The sequence below is a fragment of the Sapajus apella genome, unplaced genomic scaffold (assembly GCF_009761245.1).
Source record: "Sapajus apella isolate SASKATOON/1434 unplaced genomic scaffold, GSC_monkey_1.0 scaffold1, whole genome shotgun sequence".
Taxonomy (NCBI): Eukaryota; Metazoa; Chordata; class Mammalia; order Primates; family Cebidae; genus Sapajus; species Sapajus apella.
Genome location: NW_022436941.1, coordinates 69184957 through 69204854, shown reverse-complemented (window position 1 = coordinate 69204854; position 19898 = coordinate 69184957). Strand labels below are relative to the sequence as shown.

Sequence of the window (19898 nt, the reverse complement as noted above, 5' to 3'; positions counted from 1 at the left end):
AGACATATAAGTAACTCTTTTTAAATAGTTTGTAAGTGGATTTATCTTAGTTTCTTACAATTTGTGTGAAATAGGATTTCTAATATAAGTGATAGTTAAATATTTAAACTATTATAATGGATCTTCAAGTAGGTTTGGATAATTTAGGGTTAAAATCCTCCTAATTGAAACATAGTTCCCAACATACTCCTCCTTTTTTTTTTTTTTTTTTTTTTTTTTGTAACATTTTTAGCTTTTTACCTTTGTGGAATTATTCTACGGCGTGTTGACAAATAGTCTGGGCCTGATCTCAGATGGATTTCACATGCTCTTTGACTGCTCTGCTTTGGTCATGGGTCTTTTTGCTGCCCTGATGAGTAGGTGGAAAGCCACTCGGATTTTCTCCTATGGGTAGGTACATTGACTATGGAGCTGATATATCTTAAGTGCAAATTTCATCTTAAGGAATAGAATTATATTACTTTTAATACAAATAATTTCCAAATCTTCATTTTAAAAAAATGTGAAGTAAATAAGGGGATGATATGAACCAAGCATTTGATAAATACTGGATGGAAGTGAACTCAAGATTATGCTCCCTTGGCCAGGCATGGTAGCTCATGCCTGTAATCCTAGCACTTTGGGAGGCTGAGGTCGGTGGATCACCTGAGGTCAGGAGTTTGAGACCAGCCTGGCCAACATGGTGAAACCTCATCTCTACTAAAAATACAAAAATTAGCCAGGTGTGGTGGCCAGCACCTGTAATCCCAGCTACTTGGAAGCTGAGGCAGGAGAATCATTTGAACCTATGTGGTGGAGGTTGCAGTGAGCTGAGTTGGGCCATCGCACTCCAACCTGGGCAACAGAGCAAAACTCTGTCTCCAAAAAAAAATTTTTTAAAGCATACATATATGCGCTTCCAGGGAGCAAACATCAAATAAAATCTTGAGATCTTTGTCCAGCGTGTTTCTTTGAGGTAATGGAATATCTATAATCATTCACATCTTCTTTGTTAAAAAGAATATTCAAAATTTGAAGTTGCTATACATGAAAATATCCTTTCATTCAACAAATAATTCAATAATTAGAGTCTCTTTTTGTGTAAAACCTACTCTAAATTAATAAATTTGGCTTTTATTCTCAACTGTTTATATGAGCCAAAAATACAAATAATTTTGGTACAGAGCAGAATCTGTATGCCATGACAGAAATACAGAGCACCTCAAAGGTTTAAAGGAGGAATAAATGACTTCTTACTAGGAAATTAGGAAAGGCTTTGTATAAGAGAGACAGTAGGCCAGGCGTGGTGGCTCACACCTGTAATCCCAGCACTTTGGGAGGCTAAGGTGGGCGGATCAGCTGAGGTCAGAAGTTGAAGACCAGCCTCCCCAACATGATGAAACCCCAACTCTACTAAAAATGAAAAAAATTAGGTGTGGTGGCACACACCTGTAGTCCCAGCTACTCAGGAGGCTGAGGCAGGAGAACGCTTGAACCCAGGAGTTGGAGGTTGCAGTGAGCCGAGATCGTGCCACTGCACTCCAGCCTGGGCAACAGAGCAAGACTCTTGTCTAAAAAAAAAAAAGAAAAAGACAGTAAAGAAGGATTTTGATGAATATATAAAATTTTAACAAACATATATGTAGGACCTTCTGGCACTAATATGATATTTAAAATATTGCTAATTTTCTAATATTATTAATTACTTAGTAGTTTGAAAATTTAGACTTGGTTCCTCATTTATAAAGCTTATACTTTAAAAATGTTTGTCATTTTTATTTTTGTTTTTTAGGTATGGCCGAATAGAAATTCTGTCTGGATTTATTAATGGACTTTTTCTAATAGTAATAGCTTTTTTTGTGTTTATGGAGTCAGTGGCTAGATTGATTGATCCTCCAGAATTAGACACTCACATGTTAACAGTAAGTCTTTTTATTTTCCTATTTGGATTTCTAGTCATACTTATATAATTTTTTTCTGTCCTAAAGTTTAACTGTTTGCAGTTATTGCGCTAAGGTTTTATTTTATTTTTTACTTATATCAACATAACTTCCTATCTTGCTGTTTACATTTATACTGCTTCCTCTTAAATTCTCTTTTTTTTGAGACAGAGTCTCTTTTCTACGCTGGAGTGCGATGGCACGATCTTGGCTCACTACAACCTCCACCTCCCCAGCTCAAGCAATTCTCATGCTGCAGCCTCCCGAGTAGCTAGGATTACAGGCATGTGCCACCAAGCCCAGCTAATTTTTGTATATTTTGTAGAGACAGGGTTTCGTCATGTTGGCCAGGCTGGTCTCGAACTACTGACCTCAAGCAATCCTCCCGCCTTGGCATCCCAAAGTGCTGGGACTATAGGCACGAGCCACTGTGCCCAGCCAGCTATAGCAACTTTTAATGTTCTCCTTATACCACCAAAGCTTTACATGTGCTATTTCTTGTAGTTGGCATGTCCTTTCCTTACTTCTGCCCTCAACCTCTGTCAAGATTTTGCTTATATATCTCCTCTAGTAGAATTTTTTTTTTTTTTTTTCTTTTGAGATGGAGTCTTGCTCTGTCACCCAGGCTGGAGCGCAGTGGCGTGATCTCGGCTCACTGAAACCTCTGCCTCATGGGATCAAGCGATTCTCCTATCTCAGCCTGCCAAGTAGCTGGGACTACAGGCCCACCATGCCCAGCTGATTTTTTGAAATACTTTCTTTTAATCCCTCTCTTCTCTCCTCAAAGTTTGTTAGATTCCCCTTCTCAGTATTCTCATTATGTTTTGTGCATTCTTCTTTTAGAAACATTGAGTTGCAGTTATTTAATTTGTCGTTCTTCCACAATTAAGATATAAGTATCTTCAGGACCTGAATTTTGTATTGTTAACTCTTAAGTTCTAGCTTGTAGTAGGAAATCTGTTAGTTGTCGAATGACTAAAAGCAGCTCTGAGGCTTGCTGGTGGAAGCATACATTAGTAAAATGTTTCTAGAATAGAGTTTGGAAAAAATAGACTTTTTTTGGATTTTAAATGCTTGTATCCTTTGACAATTAGTATTTATCATACACAAGCATTCACACAAATATATAGAAGAACATGATTCAGGCCAGATGTGGTGGCTTATTCCTGTAATCCGAGCACTTTGGGAGGCCAAGGCAGTTGGATTACTTGAGGTCAGGAGTTTGAGACCAGCCTGGTCAACATGATGAAACCCCATCTCTACCAAAAATACAAAAATTAGCCAGGCATAGTGGCACATACCTGTAATCCCAGCAACTTGGGAGGCTGAGGCAGGAGAGTCACTTGAACCAGGAGGCAGAGGCTGCAGTGAGCCCAGATTGTGCCACTGCACTCCAGCCTGGGTGACAGAGTGGGAATCCATCTCAAAAAAAAAAAAAAAAAAAAAAAAGAACATTATTCATTGTACCCTTATTTATAATAGTGAAAAAATGGAAAGAATTCACTGTCCACTAGTGAAAAAAGTAATTAAATAAAATTTGTTATCTATGTAAAGAATACTATGGAGCTACTGAAAAGAATGAGATATATCTATATATACTGGCATGAAAATATTTACCAGATGTACTAATGAAAAACAAGTTGTAGGCCAGGCATGGTGGCAGGCACCTGTAGTCCCAGCTACTTGGGAGGCTGAGGCAGGGGAATCGCTTCAACCTGGGAGGCAGAGATTGCAGTGAGCCAAGATTGTACCACTGCTCTGCAGCCTAGGAGACAGAGCAAAACTCTGTCTCAAAATTTTTTAAAAATTTTTGAAATAGTACTATGATTACATTATTGATTTTAAAGGGTGTTATGTGTATGTATGTTAGTATTTTCCATAGATGGAAAATACACCCTTTTAAGAGTGACTAATCCTCAGTGGTAGAATTATAGGGGACTTTCACCTTGTGCATTTTTATTTTCCTGATAAAATACACAATGATGTATTTTTCAGTAGGGGAGAAGGAATACTTATGAGATGATGGAGTTTCTGTAAGCAGTACTTGGTTTCATTCAAAGTCTTTAACCATCTACAAGCTTACAAAGCCTAATGGCATTTTAAAATCTGGAGACAAATGGTCTGAATCATAGGAAGAAGTAAATAAGCTGCCTACACATTTACTAAAGTAAATCTCTTACTACTTGTGAAGTGTAACTAAAAGTATTTTTCCTTCTCACTTTTATATTTTCCTTTTGTAAAACAAATGGATTGCTTTACATTGTAGACATAGGCAAATAACACCCTGAGCTACTGTTCAAGATAAGAGCAGATAATCAAGGATAAGTAACTTTGTTTATCCTTTGGAGTGTTGTTGTGGCACCATTAAATTAAGGTTACTTCATTCACTTTGTTAAGAAAAAAATGAGAGGCCAGGCATGGTGGCTCATGTCTGTAATCCCAACGCTTTTGGAAGCCAAGGCAGAAAGATCATTTGAGCCCAGGAGTTTGAGGACAGTCTGGGCAACATAGTGAGACCCTGTCCTACCAAAGAAAAAAATTTTTTTAATTTAAATAAATAAGAAATTACTATTTTATGTTTGCTTTTTCATATACTTGTTTTACTTTGGAAATTTTACTATATTTAAGACATATTAAGACCATATTTGGAATACACTCATTAATAAATTATAATTGTCAGCATATAAACTGTTCAAATTTAACTAGTAATATAAACAAGATTTCAGGTACAGTGTATGCTTGCCCTAGTAAGCAGTACTTTCAAACTCTATTTAAATAAACAAAACATTGCATCATTTATTTATACATAAACCACAAACCAAGTACATACCATTCTTAATTGAAGTAAGTCCAAATCCCTCTACTTACCAGTTTTGCTTGATATTTGAAATTTAAAATGTTTCTTCTCAGATGTTCTAAAATTCATGTTTTTAAAATTTTGGACTTACTGAAACAGTAAGGTTTTACTGTGAATATTTTCAAAACTGTAAACAGAAAAACATATATAGCTGTATAATAACTTTTAAATAACAAGTTTATTTTTAAATTACTAATTTAAGGATTTTTTTTTTCTCCCTTTTGCTAGCCAGTCTCAGTTGGAGGGCTGATAGTAAACCTTATTGGTATCTGTGCCTTTAGCCATGCCCATAGCCATGCCCATGGAGCTTCTCAAGGAAGCTGTCACTCATCTGATCACAGCCATTCACATCATATGCATGGACACAGTGACCATGGGCATGGTCACAGCCACGGATCTGCAGGCGGAGGCATGAATGCTAACATGAGGGGTGAGTCCTTGCAACATGTTGTCCTGCCTTTCGACTGTGTTCTACATCGGCCCTCTGTGTTTATTTGTATTAAGTTTGGGGCTTCTGGTATGATATGATTTTTTTTTTCTTTTTCTTTTATACTCATTTTCTTCCTATAGATATGATTCTTAAAAAGTAATCTGGGACTAAAAGGTCTGAAGCTATCTGCTATAGAAAATATTCTTACCTGTATACACATAAAATGAAATATTATTCATCCTATTAAAAAGAGGGACATTCTGGCCCGGGACACGGTGGCTCACTCCTGTAATCCCAGCACTTTGGGAGGCTGAGGCAGGTGTACCACCTGATGACAGGAGTTCAAGGCCAGCCTGGCCAATATGGTGAAGCCCTGTCTCTACTAAAAATACGAAAATTAGCCGGGCATGGTGGTGGGAACCTATAATCCCAACTACTTCGGAGGCTGAGGCAGGAGAATCACTTGAACCTGGGAGGCAGAGGCTGCAGTGAGCCAAGATGCACTCCAGGCTGGAAGAGAGAGTGAGACTCCATCTCAAAAAAGTAAAAAATGAAAAGGGACATTTTAGTCCTTGTTTTGGTAGCACATATACTAAAATAAGGACAGTACAGCAAAGATTAGCATGGCACCTAATTTGAAAAAAAGAAAAAAAGCAAAGTTCTATAATATATGACAACATAGATGAACTTTAAGGACATTATGCTAAGTGAAATAAGCCCATCATGGAAAGACAGATATTGCATGATTCCACTCACATGGGATGAAATTCATAGAACCAAAGGGTAGAATGATGGTGGCTAAGATGAGGGGGAAAGGAGGTCACTAATCAACAGGTATAAAGTATTAAGCAAGACGAACAAGTTCTAGAGATGTGCTGTACCACGTTGTACCTAGAGTCATTGATAATGTTCTGTACGCTTAAAATTTCCTTGTTAATTGTTCTTACCACAATAAAATTTAAAAATTTTTAATGAAAATGGATCCTTGCTGTAGGACAGAGAAAAAAATTAAAAATGAAAATAAAAATATAGCAGGAATTCTAACATCACAGACATTTTTTTAAAAAGAAAATGAGACCAGGCACAGTGTCTCACGTCTATAATCCCAGCACTTTGGGAGGCCTAGGTGGATGGATTACCTGAGGTCAGGAGTTTGAGACCAGTCTGTCCAACATGGCGAAACCCCATCTCTACTAAAAATACAAAAAGTAGCCAGGCGTGGTGGTAGGCACCTGTAGTCTCAGCTACTCAGGAGGCTGAGGCATGAGAATCACTTAAACCTGGGAGGCAGAGGTTGCAGTGAGCCGAGATTGCACCACTTTACTCCAGCCTGGGCAACAGAGTGAGGCTCTGTATCAAAAAAAAAAAAAAAGAAAAAGAAAAAAGAAAATGAAAATATATTTGTTCTTAAATGTCAGTTTTTAAATGATTATAGAGTCCTTTTCATAGTGACAGCTGAATAGATATTAGTTGCAAGGTAAATACTGAGTGTGCTATTATGAACCTTCACTACATAAAGGAAATTCTACTTCCTTTTTGGAAATTTTTATTGCACTATAGAAAATTGGAGGAAATACTAATCATTTATTATGCTAAATTATTTAATGTAAGTAATTTGGGTAATGTCAAAACTTGGCTCAAACATGATTTTTCGGAAGCCTTTCCAGACAACGTGCACCATAAAATTCACGACACTGTGTCATGAGTGCCCATGTCCTTATCTTTTTACAACTGTATTCCGAATTCCTTCAGGGCAGTGAACATATTATAGGCATTTTGAAGTACTAGCCAGTAGCAAAGTATGTGTTGCACAGTAGATATCCAGTAATATTGGTAGAATGTATTAAAAAACTAAATTAGATGTGCCTTAATTTTTAATGTCCGTATATATTTTATTTGTAGGTGTATTTCTACATGTTTTGGCAGATACACTTGGCAGTATTGGTGTGATTGTATCCACAATTCTGATAGAGCAGTTTGGATGGTTCATCGCTGACCCCCTCTGTTCTCTGTTTATTGCTATATTAATATCCCTCAGTGTTGTCCCACTGATTAAAGATGCCTGCCAGGTTCTACTCCTGAGATTGCCACCAGAATATGAAAAAGAACTACATACTGCTTTAGAAAAGGTACTGTATGTAATTTCTTTACTACTTGTTTCCTTGAAAATAACATTTTTGAAGTCTTTGCTGGAAATAAGACAACAAAATAAATAATAAAACAAGAAAAGGTCTCAAAAATATATAGTAGCATTTAAAATTTAATAAGTTGACCTAACAAGAAATGTGCAAGATATGAATGAGAAAAATACAGTTTTACTTAAAAGACGTAAAATAACGGCCGGGCGCGGTGGCTCAAGCCTGTAATCCCAGCACTTTGGGAGGCCGAGGCGGGTGGATCACGAGGTCAAGAGATCGAGACCATCCTGGTCAACATGGTGAAACCCCGTCTCTACTAAAAAAATACAAAAAATTAGCTGGGCATGGTGGCGTGTGTCTGTAATCCCAGCTACTCAGGAGGCTGAGGCAGGAGAATTGCCTGAACCCAGGAGGTGGAGGTTGCGGTGAGCCGAGATCGCGCCATTGCACTCCAACCTGGGTAACATGAGTGAAACTCCGTCTCAAAAAAAAAAAGACGTAAAATAGTGACTGAATAGATGGAAGGAGATATTTTCTTGGATGAGAAGACTATTATAATGATGTTGATTTTGTTTTATTTAGATTTCAATTTCGTTGCCTTCATTGGATATTTTTGTTTATGGTTTCTGATGTTCCAAAATTATTTGGACTTACTTGGAGGAGTTAGTGCTTGAGAATAAATAAGAAAACATACATAAACTTACAGAATTAATTAATGGGATCCTACTTTGCAATTTTAAAGTAACAGAACTAAGTCACAAAACTAACAGTTTGGTCCTTGTACAAGAATAAAGACATAAATCAACTTTTTAAAAAAATAACAGGTTCCCATTCTTGTGACCTGGGATTGTTTCCTGGGCAGCACAAAAAAAAAAAAGATAATAATACGTTATCTGTAAAAGAAGAAATAAAAAATGAAAATAAATGAAGAATTATGGTATTAGTGTAAAAGAAAAAATAAAAAGTAATAGGTTGTCCAGAAACAGACCCGGGAATTTATGGAATTCAGTATATAACAAAGATGGTATTTTAGATCACTGGGGAGAAAATAGTTGACCTAAAGCTTTCAGTTAATTACTTCTCTACTTGGTGGGGGGGAAAAGCTATTATCTCTAGATCATATTATATAAAATTACATTTCCAGTGGATTAAATATGTAAATGACAAAAATATTATGAAACTACTAAATAGAAAAATATTTTTTGTTTGTTTTTTGAGATGGAGTCTTCCTCTGTTGCCCAGGCTGGAGTGTAGTGGCATGATCCCAGCTTACTGCCACCTCCACCTCCTGGGTTCAAGCAATTCTTCTGCCTCAGCCTCCCAAATTGCTAGGATTATAGGCATACTACACCCAGCTAATTTTTGTATTTTAGTAGAGATGGGGTTTTGCCATGTTGGCCAGGCCGGTCTTGAACTCCTGACCTCAAGTGATCCACCCATCTCGGCCTCCCAAAGTGCTGGGATTACAGGTATGAGATACCACATCTGGCCAGAAAAAATATTTTTTATAATCACAGAGGTAGGGAAAGTCTTTTAATATACGTGAAACCAGAAGCCAAAAAGGGAGGATAAAATTTACAAATTTGATCAGTGCCAGTTGGTGGAAAATTTCACTAACAAATATAAAACACAAAAGGCAGACCAGGAGAAAATATTTGCAGCACATATAAACAGGCAAAGGCTTACTATCCATAATCCTTTAAGTCAAGAAAAAGACAGTCTTAGCGTGGTACGGTGACTCGTGCCTGTAATCCAGCACTTTCAGAGGTTGAGGCGGGCAGATCACTTCAGGCCAGGAGTTCAAGGTCAGCCTGGCCAACATGGTGAAAGCCCATCTCTACTAAAAATACAAAAATTAAGATCAGGTCCAGTGGCTCACACCTGTAATACCAGCACTTTGGGAGGCCAAGGTGGGCGGATCATGAGGTCAGGAGATTGAGACCATCCTGGCTAACATGATAAAACCCCATGTCTGCTGAAAAAAACAAAAAACTAGCAAGGTGTGGTGCATGCCTGTAATCCCAGCTACTCAAGAGGCTGAGGCAGGAGAATGGCTTGAACCTAGGAGGCAGAGGTTGCAGTGAGCGAAGACAGTGCCACTGCACTCCAGCATGAGTGACAGAGACTAAGACAAGAGAATCACTTGAACCCAGGAGGTGGAGGTTGCAGTGATCTGAGATCCCACCATTGCACTCCAGCCTGGACAGCAAGAGTAAAACTCCATCTCAAAAAAAAAAAATTAGCTGCACGTAGTAGCGCACATCCATAATCCCAGCTACCTGGGTGGCTGAAGCATGAGAATCGCTTGAACCTTGGAGGCAAAGGTTGCAGTGAGCCAAGATCCCACCACTGTACTCCAGCCTGGGTGACAGAGCAGGACTGTCTCAAAGGAAAAAACCAGACAATCATGTAGAAAATGAAGGTGAGAATATAAACCAGCAATTCCTAGAAATACACAAATATAAAATAGACTGTATCTTTCTTTTTTTTTTTTTTTTTTAGATGGGGTTTCGCTCTTATTACCCAGGCTGGAGTGCAATGGCGCGATCTCGGCTCACCGCAACCTCCGTCTCCTGGGTTCAGGCAATTCTCCTGCCTCAGCCTCCTGAGTAGCTGGGATTACAGGCACGCGCCACCATGCCCAGCTAATTTTTTGTATTTTTTTTTTTTTTAGTAGAGACGGGGTTTCACCTTGTTGACCAGGATGGTCTCGATCTCTTGACCTTGTGATCCACCCGCCTCGGCCTCCCAAAGTGCTGGGATTACAGGCTTGAGCCACCGCGCCCGGCCTGACCGTATCTTTCACCTTGTGGTTTACTATATCATATTGAAGTAATTGGGATCTGCTGATGAAAAGATGTCATCTTGAATATTTAAGCTTATCATCTTAACCTATTGTTTTTATAAATAAAATTAGTAAAGTTCTCTCATCTCATAATTAGTGAATCATCATGGGTTTTTTTTAAGTTTTTGTTTGTTTTGTTTTGTTTTGTTTTTAAATATAGCCGGGCTTTCTCCTTGTTACCCAGGCTGGTCTTGAAACCTGAGCTCAAGCCTCAGCCTTCCAGAGTGCTGGGATTATGGGCGTGAGCCACCTCGCCTGGCCTAAAGTATTTTTTATTTCAATAATAATATATGTCCATTGCAGAAAACTTCAAAATATAGAAAAGTGCAAAAAAGAAAAAAAATCACATAATTTTACCACCTGGAAAGAAACACTTTTTGTTTCTTTCCTGTTCTATAAAAAGCCATGGAAGGCCGGGCATGGTGGCTCACGCCTGTAATCCAAGCACTTTGGATGCCAAGGCGGGCGGATCACCTGAGGTTGGGAGTTCAAGACCAGCCTGACCAACATGGTGAAACCCTGTCTTAAAAATAAATATATATTTTTTTTTCTTAAAAAAAATATATTTTTTTAAAAAAGCCATGTAAAGAAACACTTTTACAAGTTGTTTTTCCATATTAAATTTTTGAAAATAAAAATGGCAAAAAAGCTTCCCTGTAGTGTTTTATAAATTTTCTTGCCACTTAGTAATATCATGTTGATTAAATTCTAATACATTGTTAATGACTGCAGTATTACATTGTATGGGTAGTCAGTAATTTACTTAACCAGTCCTCTGTTGTTGAACATTGAGGATATCTTTTGAATGTGTTATCTCTATATAACAAATAATGTGTATATGAATGTGTCCGTGTAAAGGAAACCTTGTAGTTCATTGTGTCTAGGAAATGTTAGAATAGGCAGAGTTGTGCTGTATCAGTGAAAATAAGGGTACTGCTGTTGATAAGAGCCCATTTGGGGTATAAAGATACCTGTAACACCCATTCGCCTTCCTACTCAGAACTGGCATACTACATTCCTAGGTGAGATTTTCCCCCTAACACATCTATAGCCTCGGCCTTAGATCAGAATATTTTAGGCACCTTTACTTTAAGCTAATTTCCCCCCTCCTCTTTCTTCCTGCTTCTGACTTCTCCTCATTATGGCTGGTTTTCTGTTTGTTTGTTTGTTTGTTTGTTTGTTTGTTTGTTTTAATGAGCTTAATAGTGATCCCGGGCCAAGGAAACTGTGTGTTTACTTTCTATCGGAAAGCATCTCCATTGTGTTGTGTAAAGTAGCCTGTATGACCATTTATATCACCTCTTTTATTTGACAGATACAGAAAATTGAAGGATTAATATCATATCGAGACCCTCATTTTTGGCGTCATTCTGCTAGTATTGTGGCAGGAACAATTCATATACAGGTGACATCTGATGTGCTAGAACAAAGAATAGTGCAACAGGTAATGATCTTTTGTTTTTAAAGTAATTTCAGTTGAGGTAATTCATACACAAAAATTGTACACATCGGAAGTTATATGGCTCAGTAGTTATTTATTATTCAAAACTATCAGTCTTCCAACTCTTATTTTTGTTTGTTTGTTTGTTTGTTTTTGAGACAGATTATCACTCTGTTGCCCAGGCTGGAGTGCAGTGGTGTGATCTCGGCTCACTGTAACCTCTACCTCCCAGGTTCAAGCAGTTCTCCCTGCCTCACCCTCCCAAGTAGCTGGGATTATAGGCACCTGTCATCACACTGGTGTTTTTTGTTTGTTTTTAGTATAGACAGGGTTTTACCGTGTTGACCAGGCTAGTCTCAAACTTCTGACCTCAGGTGATCCCCCTGCCTCAGCCTCCCAAAGTGCTGGGTTTACAGGTGAGCCACCATGCCTGGCCTAATCTTCCAACTCTCTAAGGGTAATATAACTTAACTTTTTACATCTAGATTTGTTTTATATCTAAAAATTGCTAAAATAAATGAAGTTTTGTGTTTAGAGGATAAGCTTAAGTTAATGTAAAAAAAATTCATTTATGAATTTGGTTCATCTTGGTTCACAGTAAATTATCAAAAAATAAGTTATTATTTATATATTCCTAAATTAGTAATAATCAGTTTGGCAGGGTATATGCTATGTTTGGAGATAGATAGCAGAACAGTTACTAAAGCTCTATTCTGGATGTGCCAAATTGGAAACAATGGCTGTGAATGTCACATTTCTACTGTGAATGTCAAATCAGTAATTTACTGACCTAAAAGAGTCTAACATTTGCCAGGCACTGTGGCTTACGCCTGTAATCCCAACACTTTGGGAGGCCAAGGCAGGCAGATCACCTGAAGTTGGGAGCTTGAGACCAGCCTGACCAACGTGGTGAAACTCTGTCTCTACTAAAAATACAAAATTAGCTGGGTGTGGTGGCACACACAGGCAGGAGAATCGCTTGAACCCAGGAAGCGGAGGTTGCAGTGAGCCGAGATCGCACCACTGCACTCCAGCCTGGGTGACAGAGCAAGACTCTGTCTCAAAAAAAAAAAAGAGTCTGACATTTTAACTAACTAAATGATAAACATTACTTTGAAGATTTATCTTGGACTACTATAACTGTTTGATCGTTTGTTTGTTTACTCATTCATTACAGAGACAGGGTCTCACTATATTGCCCAGGCTGGTCTCAAACTCATGGGCTCAAGCGATCCTCCTACCTTAGCCTCCTTGGGCCACTTCACCCGGCCTGCAACTATTTTTAAAATGTGATACAGGCCAGGCACAGTGGCTCACGCCTGTAATCCCAGCACTTTGGGAGGCCGAGGTGGGCAGATCACGAGGTCAAGAGATCTAGACCATCCTGGCCAACACGGTGAAACCCTGTCTCTACTAAAAATACAAAAAAAATTAGCCGAGCGTAGTGGCACGCACCTGTCGTCCCAGCTACTCAGGAGGCTGAGGCGGAAGAATAGCTTGAACCCAGGAGGCGGAGGTTGCAGTGAGCCAGGATTGTGCCACTGCACTCCAGCCTGGTGATAGAGCAAGACCCCGTCTCAAAAAAAAAAAAAAAAAAAAAAAAAAAAAAAAAAAATGTGATACAGATTTAATATTCCTCATCCAAAATGCTTTGAATCAGAAATATTTTCAATTTTGGATTTTTTTTTTAATACTCACACTTACCAGTTGAACATCCCTAATCTGAACATCCAAATCCAAAATACTCCAATGAGCATTTCCTTTGAGCATCATCTTGGCACTCAGATTTTAGGGCATTTCAGATTTCATATTTTCAGATTAAAGATAACCCATATCAACTATGTACAACATATTAAGACATGTGTACTAAATGCTTCACAATGTCTGGATTTTTATAACAGGTTACAGGAATACTTAAAGATGCTGGAGTAAACAATTTAACAATTCAAGTGGAAAAGGAGGCATACTTTCAACATATGTCTGGCCTAAGTACTGGATTTCATGATGTTCTGGCTATGACAAAACAAATGGAGTCCATGAAATACTGCAAAGATGGTACTTACATCATGTGAGATAACTCATGAATTGCCCCTGGAGTATGAACAATCAAGATTAAATGACTCAGTATTTGTAATATTGCCAGAAGGATAAAAATTACACATGACTGTACAGAAACAGAGTTCCCTACTACTGATCAAGAAATCTTTCTTAAAGGAAATTTAAATATAGAATGAAGCATTAATGGTACAAGTGGAGTAATTATTTGAATTATGTGTATAAAAGGAATCAGATTTTGAGTAAACATGACGTATCACATCATCTTCAAAAATAGATATGATGGATTCTGGTGAAGACCAAAATTACTTCTGTTTACTTTCTATCAGAAAGCATCTCCATTGTAAATATGTATTTACATGTTTATTACAAAGACCCAAATGAAAAATTTTTAGTCCATTTTTTGCATAGCCTAAAGATAAAATAGGAATAAAAGTTCTATATTTATGGATTTTCTGTATATAAAACTGGTTTCTAATTATAACTTAAATCCATTAAGTAATATCTGTATTGCCACTTCAAATGTAAACTAAAATATTTGGGAGAAACTTCAACCACTGATAGGAGATAAGAAGTGAGAATAGGGAAATGTATAACATCACAGTTTTTTGATGTATTACAAAAACCACTCTCTAAAATAAATTTTTTTTTACTTTTGGTAATATTTGCAAATGAATAATTAATTTATTAGGGTAAATGACTATACTAAGTTGTGTCCATGTTATTCATTCACTTATTTTAAGGTAGAATATTTCATTTCTTATACATTTGGCATTTCAAGCTGCTTATCAGGCTGGTATCCAAGCAGTTTTGTAAACTTTCATCTTTTCTTAGCTCCATAATGTTGTGAAACAGCCAGTTAAGAGAATTGTAAACAATTGTCAACTCACAGTTGAATTATCTGCCCATGTAGATAACTTTTTCTAATTTCTGGAACACATAGACATATAAGAAATGTCAAAGAATAGGTAATTATTTCAAAGTTTAGTAAGTAAAACTTGTCCATAAACATTTGAGCACCATGAAATCAAAATACCCTATAACTACTTTCTATAGTCATATCTAATTTATATTTTTTTCATTTCCAGTTGTAACTAGGTATGTAGTAAACTCTGAAAAGACTTTACAATAAATAGATGATAACATGCAGTTTTATGAGCGCCAAAGAATGTTGTCCAAAAGAAACTTTTAAATACCTGTCTTTATAGCCACCTGAATATGTTCATTCTTATATTAAGAATTTTGATAAATAGGCTGAATTTAGTATGAGTACTATTTTCTTATATATATACCACAAAGGCAAACGTATTATAAATCATATTTTTGTCTTACCAATTTTAATATATGAGCGGTTTTACAAATTTGTTGTAAGTTATTTTTATATTCCTTGTCTTCTCTTTGCACATCTTTTGGCCAAAATCTTCAATACATATTAAAATTTTTGAGTGGTGGGAAAATAATTGCATATTGATGTTTTAATGCAATTTTTCTACATTAAAAAAATTTTAAGTAGTTAGGTGCAATAAATATTATACCAGTTAAAATTGTCATTTCCCTTTAGAAGACATATAAAGAGCAAAAAAAAAATAATATGAGTATGAGATATTAGCGTGAGAGAGAGGGTGGGGCTGAAGGTTAGGGAGGTGCAGTTAGAAAGTATGGAAACTGTAATATTGAAAGCACCAGGGTACTGTGTTTCAGCTCATGCCAACCATGTAACTAGACCAGGTGCAGTGTCTCATGCCTGAAATCTGGCACTTAGGGAAGCTAAAGCGAAAGGATAGCTTGAGCCCAGGAGTTTGAGAACAGCCTGAGCAACATAACAAGACTCCATCTCTACAAAGTTTTTTTAAATCAGCTGGGGCGTGGTGGCACACACCTCTTGTGAGGCTGAGGCAGGAGGATTGCTTGAGTCTGGGAGGACAAGGCTGCAGTGAGCTGTGATGACACCACTGCTCTCCAGCCTGAGTGACAGCAAGATCCCATTTCAAAAAAAATTGAGGCAACTTTAGGCAAATCAGCCTCTCGGAGGTATCTTTTATTTTTCCTCATATCGCTTCTCAGCCTTTTGGCTAAGATCAAGTGTATTTTTCCTCATACATAAACTAAATAAAACCTGCTCAAATCTACTTTACAGAATTCAGGAACAAAAGGTATAATGTATGTGAAAATGCACTGGAAGATGAAAAAGTCTAAAAGTTTAAGAATTGTTATTTTAAGCCTGACTTCAAAGGTAGCCATCATTAATTTGTCTCTTTTTTTCCTATAAATTAGCATCTCAAGAGATTAATTAGATGTTTAATGTATAAGTAAGTTTACAGTAATGCCCAAACAGAAGCCTATTGTGAGGGAGAAGAGTTCGGGTTTTTTTTTTAGAGACAGGGTCTCACTCTTTAACCCAGGCTGGAGTGCAGCGACATGATCATAGCTCACTGTAGCCTTGAACTCCTGAGCTCAAGAAATCCTCCTACCTCAACCTTTCCAGTAGATAGGACTGCAAATGCACATCACCTCGCCCAGCTAATTTATTATTTGTTTGTAGAGATAAGGTCTCACCATGTTGCCCATGCAAGTCTTGAACTCCCAAGCACAAATGATCCTCCTGCCTTTTCTTCCCTAAGTGTTAGGATTATAGGCATGAGCCACTGCACTTGACCCAGAAGCCTAATAGTTCATTTGCCCCAAGAAAGGTGATGGTGGTTATTTACCACATCTATTAATTTATCTTTCTTCCAACCATTGTTTTCTATTATTACCAATTTGGGAGCTCATGATGTAGACTTAGAATAAATTTTACATCTTTTATAATATAAATTTATTGTTTCTTTAACATGGTAACTGATCAAGGCCAAGCACAGTGGCTTACACCTATAATCCCAACACTTTGGGAAGCTTAGGCAGGAGGATCACCTGAGCCCAGGAGTTCGAGACCAGCCTGAGTGACATAGAGAGCTCCCCATCTCTTAAAAAAAAACAGAAATAATCAAACTGTAAACTTCTCTAATTTCGTCTGAAAAATATCAAAGCTACATAATTAGATATTTCTAACCAAAGAATCCTGGTTTTACTTTATGATTATCCCCTAAAGTGCCTAGTAATGCAGAGATGTGTATTTTTACTAGTTAATAGTCTCATGAGGCCAGGCACAGTGACTTACACCTGTAATCCCAGCACTTTGGGAGGCTGAGGCAGGTGAATCACCTGAGGTCAAGAGTTTGAAACCAGCCTGGCCAAAGTAGTGAAACCCATCTCTACTAAATATGCAAAAATTAGCTGAGCATTGCGGCAGGCACCTATAATCCCATCTACTTGGGAGGCTGAGGCAGGAGAATCGCTTGAACCCAGGAGGTGGAGGTTGCAATGAGCCAAGATCACACCACTGCATTCCAGCCAGGGTGACAGAGCAAGACTCTGTCTCAAAAAAATAGTCATATGGACAAAAAAAAAAAAAGACAATAGTCTTATGAACAAAAAATAAAAATTCATAAGAGTAAATGGCATAAAGACTTCCACCTCTTTCACTCACGTACACAGCTCTCCTCTCTGGAAACAACCATTCTTGTCAATTTCTAGACTATCTTTCCAGATATTATATCCATATACAAGAAAATATGTGTGTATTATTTTTCACTTAGAAATTATTCCATAATTAAAACAGTAAAAAGCATCAGCATTCTTTTTTTAGCTGCCTAATAACCCCATTGATGGATTTTTTTTTAAGATTAGTTCTAATCTTTTGCTATTCTAGACAATACTAATAGGAATAACCGTATACAGATATCATTTTGAATGTGTGCAAATATTTAGGATAAGTTTCTACAAGTGGAATTCCAGATTGAAAGGATTTGGAACGTTTATAAATTTGAAAAATATTACTAAATTTTATTCACTGGGATTGTAACCGCTTAGCCTCCTGCCAGCAATGTTAGATGTCTTAAAATGGAAATAGGCAAACATTTCTTAGGGCCTTAATTAGTAGCAAGTTAAATGTGCAGGGAGATTGTATTTAGATGGTTGAACTGAGTTCAGTTATAAAGCCACTAAAGTTCATTTTATTAGAGTGATTTTTCAGAAGGAAAATTTTCTGGTAAATTATTTAATTAAAATGGTAAATTACCAGCTGGGCTCGGTGGCTCACACTTGTAATCTTAGCACTTTAGGAAGCCAAGGCGGGCATATCACAAGGTCAGGAGATCGAGACAATCATGGCTAACACAGTTAAACTCCATCTCTACTAAAAATATAAAAAATTAGGCAGTGACATGCACCTGTAGTCCCAGCTACTCGGGAGACTGAGGCAGGAGAATCACTTGAACCCAGGAGGCAGAGGCTGCAATGAGCCGAGATGGCACCAGTGTACTTCAGCCTGGGTGACAGAGCTAGACTCTGACTCAAAAAAAACAAAAAAATTACCAAACTTTTTCTGTCTTTTTGAGACAGAATCTTGCCCTGTCACACAGACTGGAGTACAGTATCGTGATCTCTGCTCATTCCAGCTTCTGCCTCCCAGGTTGAACCTCCAGCCTCCGGAGTTCAAGCGATTCTCCTGCCTCAGACTCCCGAGTAGCTGGGATTATAGGTATGTGCCACCACACCCAGCTAAATTTTTGTATTTTTAGTAGAGATGGGGTTTCACTATGTTGGCCCGGCTTGTCTCAAACACCTGACCTCAGTTCTCCTGCCTCAGCCTCCTGAATAGCTGAGACTATAGGCACGTGCATACCACACCCAGCCAATTTTGTATTTTTAGTAGAGATGGGGTTTCACCGTGTTGGCCAGGCTGGTCTGGAACTTCTGACCTCAGGCAATCTGCCTGCCTCAGCCTGCCAAAGTGCTGAGATTACAGGTGTGGGTCACCGCACCCCGCCCTTTTTCTCTTCTTCCTTGTATCCACAGTACATTTCTGAATAGATGTTCAAAGATGGTTATCCTATTCAGTGCATATAGAAACAGTGTTCTGTTAGATATTTTCATTCCTGATATATTTTTTTTGAGACGGAGTCTAGTACTGTTGCCCTGGTGGTGTGCAGTGGCACTGTCTCAGCTCACTGCAACCTCCAGCCCCTGGGTTCAAGCAGTTCTCCTACCTCAGACTCAGGAGTAGCTGGGATTATAGGCATGTGCCACTACGCCCAGCCAATTTTTGTATTTTTTAGTAGAGATGGGATTTCACTGAGTTGGCTAGGCTGGTCTCGAACTCCTGACCTCAAGTGATCTGCCTGCTTCGGCCTCCCAAAGTGCTGGGATTACAGGCATGAGCCACCATGCCTGGCCTTTCCTGATATTTTTATTAAGATTTCTTTTAAAATTGTGTACATATACATGAATATTTATAAATGGGTTGGGTTTTTTTTTGTTTTCTTTTGGTTTTTTTTGAGACGGAGTCTCTCTCTGCTGTCAGGCTGGAGTGCAGTGGCACAATCTTGGCTCACTGCAACCTCTGCTTCCTGGAGTCAGGCAATTCTCCTGCCTCAGCCTCCCGAGTAGCTGGGACTACAGGCACACCCACCATGCCCAGCTAATTTTTGTATTTTTTTTTTAGTAGAGACAGGGTTTCACCATGTTGGCCAGGATGGTTTCGATCTCTTGACCTCATAATCCACCCTCCTCAGCCTCCCAAAGTGCTGGGATTACAGGCGTGAGCCACCACACCCGGCCTGTGTTTTATTTTTAAATTATGATTATTATGATTATTTTCTTCCGTTACAACAATTTATGGCTTTTATTTTATTTATTTTTTTTAGACAGGGTTTTGCTCTTTTTGCCCAGGCTGGAGTGCAGTGGCATGATCTCGGCTCACGGCAACCTCCACCTCCTCGGTTCAAGGGAATTCTCCTGCCTCAGCCTGCTGAGTAGCTGGGATTACAGGCATGCACCACCACGCCTGGCTAATTTTGTATTTTTAGTAGAGACAGGGTTTCTCCATGTTAGTAAGGTTGGTCTTGAACTCCCAACCTCAGGTGATCCGCCCACCTCGGCCTCCCAAAGTGCTGGGATTACAGGCATGAGCCACCACACCCAGCTACTTTTTTTTTTTTTTTTTTTTGAGATTGAGTTTCGCTCTTGTTACCCAGGCTGGAGTGCAATGGCGCGATCTCGGCTCACCGCAACCTCCGCCTCCCGGGTTCAGGCAATTCTCCTGCCTCAGCCTCCTGAGTAGCTGGGATTACAGGCACGCGCCACCATGCCCAGCTAATTTTTTTTGTATTTTTA

The 19898-nt window shown here is 38.3% G+C and overlaps 1 protein-coding gene across 2 annotated transcripts in view; it reads left to right on the top strand.

Annotated features, from left to right (window-relative positions):
• SLC30A5 (solute carrier family 30 member 5) overlaps positions 1 to 15142 on the top strand; it is a 37894-nt gene extending 22752 nt beyond the window's left edge. Inside the window, exons 11-16 of one of the 2 annotated variants that reach the window (XM_032279274.1) lie at positions 233 to 390; positions 1772 to 1901; positions 5005 to 5206; positions 7109 to 7335; positions 11505 to 11633; positions 13532 to 15142. In XM_032279274.1, the coding sequence (XP_032135165.1) occupies positions 233 to 390; positions 1772 to 1901; positions 5005 to 5206; positions 7109 to 7335; positions 11505 to 11633; positions 13532 to 13702 (1017 nt within the window). In that variant the 3' untranslated portion in view covers positions 13703 to 15142. Of the gene's footprint in view, positions 1 to 232; positions 391 to 1771; positions 1902 to 5004; positions 5207 to 7108; positions 7535 to 7840; positions 8222 to 11504; positions 11634 to 13531 lie in introns of those variants that run through there. The other variant, XR_004269432.1, reaches the window with a different exon arrangement.
• The last annotated feature ends 4756 nt before the right edge of the window (positions 15143 to 19898 follow it).